This window comes from Corylus avellana, chromosome 10, assembly GCF_965113065.1.
Source record: "Corylus avellana chromosome 10, dhCorAvel1.hap1.2, whole genome shotgun sequence".
NCBI lineage: Eukaryota > Viridiplantae > Streptophyta > Magnoliopsida > Fagales > Betulaceae > Corylus > Corylus avellana.
The window spans coordinates 17664602-17669726 of NC_142499.1; the positions used below are offsets into that span (position 1 = coordinate 17664602).

The 5125-nt window shown below is 37.0% G+C and overlaps 1 protein-coding gene across 1 annotated transcript; it reads right to left on the reverse strand.

The window, feature by feature from the left end:
• Positions 1–322: 322 nt before the first annotated feature.
• Positions 323–4806, reverse strand: LOC132191918 (L-ascorbate peroxidase 2, cytosolic). Its single transcript, XM_059607052.2, has 10 exons — positions 4717–4806; positions 4181–4314; positions 3516–3690; positions 3337–3402; positions 1802–1850; positions 1624–1706; positions 1391–1470; positions 878–980; positions 699–757; positions 323–592 (listed from the first exon to the last, which is right to left on the reverse strand). Exons 2-10 carry the CDS (start codon positions 4297–4299, stop codon positions 574–576), a joined length of 753 nt encoding a protein of 250 aa, XP_059463035.2. The 5' UTR covers positions 4300–4314; positions 4717–4806; the 3' UTR covers positions 323–573.
• Between the last annotated feature and the right edge of the window lie 319 nt (positions 4807–5125).

A 5125-nucleotide genomic window follows, 5' to 3' on the forward strand; every position in this document is an offset into this window, starting at 1 on the left:
TGAACAAGATGGGTCATTGTTAGTGGGGTTGATTTTAGGGCTTGCCTTTTAATCAACCTGTGACTTTTGTTCTATCTTTACAAAAAGGCACTTACTTTCTCCTCGTTTTTTTTTTAAGGCTTTCCACTTTTTCTTTCCTTGTAGGACTTGGCTCTTGGCCTGAGCTAGCTCCAGCCAACCTAAACCACCGTTGAACTTCAATCTTAACAACTACGCCGGAACACCGCGACGTCCCACAATGTTCCATTCTTCGTAATTATTCCCTTACAGAATACAGAAAAATGGTTACTTCAAATTGAAAAGAAAAAGAGCAAGAAAAAAATTGAAGGAATCAAGTACAACATAAATTCTGATGGCCAACAGGCACAACACGTAACATCCCCTTGTTGGGGTCGTGAATCATAATTGTCACACCAAGGGAGCACACCAAACACCAAAGCTTTAGCTATTTTTGCATATCAGTTATATTACACACGCCAATCCAAAGATAATATCATCGCCATAAATCAAAGCACGCAAACCTTCATAATATACAGACGCCTGACAGCAGCCACATTTCAAGTCTCCAATTCTCTATTCGGCGTCAGCAAATCTAACAAGTGATATAAAAGCCGAATCTCAGATTGAGGAACAAAGTTCAACATGCATCAGGCAATTGAAGGGGGAAAAAAATGAAGAAGACGATGTTTCTCACTCACCCAAGCTCCGAGAGCTTCAAATGAGCTTCAGCATAATCGGCAAAGAAGGCATCCTCGTCCTGAAGCATAATTGCAGAACCAGAAGTTAAATTAGATAATTGTCAAGATAGTAGGCAAATTGTTTATCCAAAAACTACATATGGTTTTAATAAATAAGACTGTAAAACATAGACACTCACCGCAGCATATTTCTCAACAAGAGGTCGGAAGACCGGATCCTCCAGAAGAACTTTATCTGATGGCAGCTGGATTAGACCTTCCTTCTCTCCGCTAAGGAGTTCCCTGTTTTAAAGAATTAGATTCAAACCAATTAGCTGGCTTCTTCTTGTCTTGGCCCCCGGAATCCTTATTGATATTTAGGGATGTTTGAACATGCCATTTAAAAATATTGATTTCAAAACAAGTGATTTAAAAACTGTGATTTTTAAAGATGTAGTTATGTGTTTAGCTTTTAAAATTGTGTGTTTTTATAAACACACTCCGTACATGTGACTTGAAAACACAGATTTCTACGTTTTCAGACCGCAATTTTTTTAAAATGAACTCCTAAACAATACATTTTTTAAAAACGAAATCGCAGTACACAATATTATATGCAAGCCAATGATGAGATGATTACACAAGAAAACATTGCATACAATCAATTTCGCCAGAGAACCATCTACAAGAAATCAATGAGAGATGTGTCTTACTTGAAGTAGGAGTTATCAAAAATAAGAGGGTTGTTGGTCCAGGGTCCCTCAAATCCAGAACGATCCTGGTGGCATCTTCCCTGTAAAATGATTCCAAAAGCATCTTAGTTCATCAATAACTACAATACACGAATTGCTAAAACTCTGTTTTAGTAAAAATATTCCATTATAACAAAACAAGCAACAACCTATCAACGGAGGCAGCAAAAGAATTTCATATATTATGAACATACCAAGGTGTGACCACCAGATAAAGCAACTATATCTTTATCACTAAGACCCATGTGGCCAAAAATATCCCTCAGATGATCCGTACCTTGAGTGACAACAAAACATTAGTGAAGTTATTGATGAGTTATTAGATACATGTAATGATCTAGCTTTGACTTGATTTTAAACAGATTAACTAACCTTTGGTAGCATCAGGCAAGCGACCTTCTGGGGGTGGTTCAGTTTTGTCCTGAGATAAATAAGTATGTTTTAGAATCAACCGTTTATACTATTAGTATCTCATAATCAAGTAATATTATACGCTGGAGTCTAACAACATACTTGACTACAACTAATATACATGTTAAAATAATAAAAATTGAAATACAAAGTTTTCCTCCAAACGAAAAAAAAGAATCTGAAAATTCCAGACTAACATTTAATTTTTCAAATTGCTAGCTTATCTTGTGCATGAGTTTTGACCTAATTGTGAACATTCATGCAACCCTCCCAAGGGAGATAGAGACGTGATCTACAGTAGTGGATAAAGCATTAAGAAAAGAAAAAAGCTAGATAGGATGGTCCACTCCAGACCGCACATAAAGCTACTTAAGCAACTAAATAAACAAGGAAGAGACTAGAAACCAAGAAGGTGAAAAGGGGAATGTGCCACTTCCAAATTAAACCTTAACAAAAGTGTATTCAAGCAGCAGCAATAAATGTGGAAGGGACTATATATACAAAACAACGTTTTACATAGCAAATCCCCAATAAGCAGTTATAATTTATCCAAATGTACAGGTAACAATTATTTTCAACTTCATGGTCCAAAATTCAAGTCCTCTTTTTGAAACATCCGAGCAGTCATGAGTCATCAATGCTATTTGAGATTAATACAACAAACATATATGGCTCAAGTAGAGTGAAAGATTAGGCTCAAAATTCAAGGACTAAGATCCACTAGAGCTGGCGAAAATTGAAACCTAATGCAATCTGACTAGAATTGTCAGAACCCACAAAGCCATACACTGCCTTATTTGAATTCAATATGATCACCATATATTCCTTTGTCAAAGAAGTTGATCACAGAATCCACTCTCCCCCTTTCATGGATTGAGTTGTTGCTCAACTATGAATTAATCCCTTAGATGCCATTGGTCTTTGCAACTACATGAGTCAATTTGCTCCACAATTGTCCTCAGATGAAATTAAGAGCTTCACCTAATCAAATGTATTGCAGATTACCCCTACTTTCACCAATGCACCATTGCGCTCCCCATTCAGTTTGACACGCATATATTAGCCCTTCTTTCGCATTGTTCCTATGCTTCTTTCATATTTCCAAGAAAGTCACCATTGTTCAGGGTCTAATATATTAATTCTGCCACCAATCACAATCTTGGAGGTGATAGGGTGATTACGCTATTTCCAATAAGTAGTAACTAAGCAAAAAACTAGTTTCATTATAAATGCATTTTGATGTAGGGTTAATTCTGAATTGAGTCCCAAACAAGCAGCTTAAGTCATATTAAGAACCTCCAGAGCTGCTCAATTCAGGACCATCAGACTCCCAAGTTTAAGACAATTCAACTTGCAAATTCCAAAGAAAAAAAAAAAACTTGAACATACCAGATACTGACAAATTCATGACACACGAATATCAACAACTTCTCAATCAGACCAAAGCATCCGATACAATAAAATGGAAACCAATGACAATATTGGGGTTCACTGACCGGTCTCCCAGGGTGGAAAGGAATCTCGGGCCCTCCCGTAACTTCAACGGCAACAACTCCAGCCAACTTCAGCAAGCAAACAAGTATCAAAGTCAATTAACAATTTCAAATCCAAAAGACAGGAACAGGAAACACAAAAGTTTGATTTTATGGTAAATATCTAGTTAATTAACCAGAACCTGGTAAAAGTCTGCATAAGACAATATGGGAAACTGCTCCTTGATCGGCTCCAAAAGCCTAATGGCGATATCGAGACCGCTGTTTGCCGTGTGAGAAAGCTCATCTGGATGCCTTATCGTCCCAAACGGCCCTCCTGTCTTCGTCTGCACATCAAAGGTACCAGCCGAATGCCAGCTACAACGCCAAAAAAGCCACAAACACTCATAAAGCGTTTGGTAGAGAAAAGATACTCAAAATATTTACATATTTTCAATTAATTTAGTCTTTAACCCAGAACATAATCTCATAACAACTATTACTTACGTTATAAGATATTCTTTTCCCGTCAGATTCTATGAACGTATAGCAAATAAATTGAGATGTTTTAATGTAAAAATAAAAAGGAGTGATTAAAAACTATGAAAGAAATAATAATATAAAGTCAATAAAATTCAATATTCATATTTTGTATTTCCAGATAATGTAAAATAAGAAAGTACTTGAATATGTCGAACATATATACATATTATTTTTCCTCCGAGTATATAGTTATTACAATTTCAAAGTTGTTTTTTCTTATTTGAATCCATCCGTCTCCTCTGTCAAATAAAGGAATATATTTCACTTTTCCATTTTTCCTACTCTACGTATGTATGCATCTAGGAAGAGAGAGAGAGAATCTTACGCCAATCGGAGCATGATAGGAGCGCAGCGTTTCTCGGCGATGAGTCCTCTGAGCTTCCTCTTGCATTTCTCCACTGCCTTCTGGTATTCCTCGCTCACAGCTGGGCAATTCTTCCCCATGGCCACGATTTACTTCTATATTCGAACCAAACGATCACATCGATAAGAATAAGATTACCATATGACAAACAAATAGACACCAAAAAGAACAAAATTCTGAGCATCGTTTTCAATTGTATCCCTCCGTTTAGAAACCGGATCATTCATGCTCTATATTCATAATTCTAAACACGGCTATTAATTCATAATTCTAACCAATGACTTATAGCTACTTCTCCGGTTCTAACCAATGACTTATAGCTACTTCTCCGGTTCTGGTTCGACCAGATGAGTGTAAAATCAATCGCAACTAATAACTATTCTTCTTTTCCTGCTATTTCTCGGCAACCAAACGTAGCCAGAAATTCGGAAAACCAGACGATCGGAGCACAAATCGCAATTTAAATAATTATTTAATAGAATTAAACATATACGAACCTTCGATCGCAAACTGAAAAGCACTGAAATGTGACACAAGCACTGGTGTAGACACTGAGCTGATAAATAGGAGTCGTCCCTATAACAAATGGACAAAGAAGGTTCTCGCATTCGACTTCGGCCGTTGGATTATTTTAATCGTAGTGTGAGGATAGGTTGCTTGCTGAACGGCTCGGATCATGCTTGACGAACGTCATGCGGTTGGTATGCCCTCGAGAAACACGGAGGATGGAAAAGGACTTACCAATTGCATGCTACCACGTGTAGAACGGAATAATCATAGTGGAATGGTGTCGAATAAAATCGTTGCTACATGCCACATGCTTGTTGACTCACACATGGAATTCCATAGCATAGTGGCGACTTCTAGAAACATCAAACATTTATACCTTTTTTTTTAAAAAAAAAA

Coding starts and splice junctions, on each gene's coding strand:
- LOC132191918 (XM_059607052.2), bottom strand. CDS start 4,299: ATGGGGAAGAATTGCCCAGCTGTGAGCGAGGAATACCAGAAGGCAGTG. Junction 1,471..1,623: donor TATCTGGTGGTCACACCTTG/GTATGTTCATAA, acceptor ATCATTTTACAG/GGAAGATGCCACCAGGATCG. Junction 758..877: donor TTGTTGAGAAATATGCTGCG/GTGAGTGTCTAT, acceptor ATTATGCTTCAG/GACGAGGATGCCTTCTTTGC.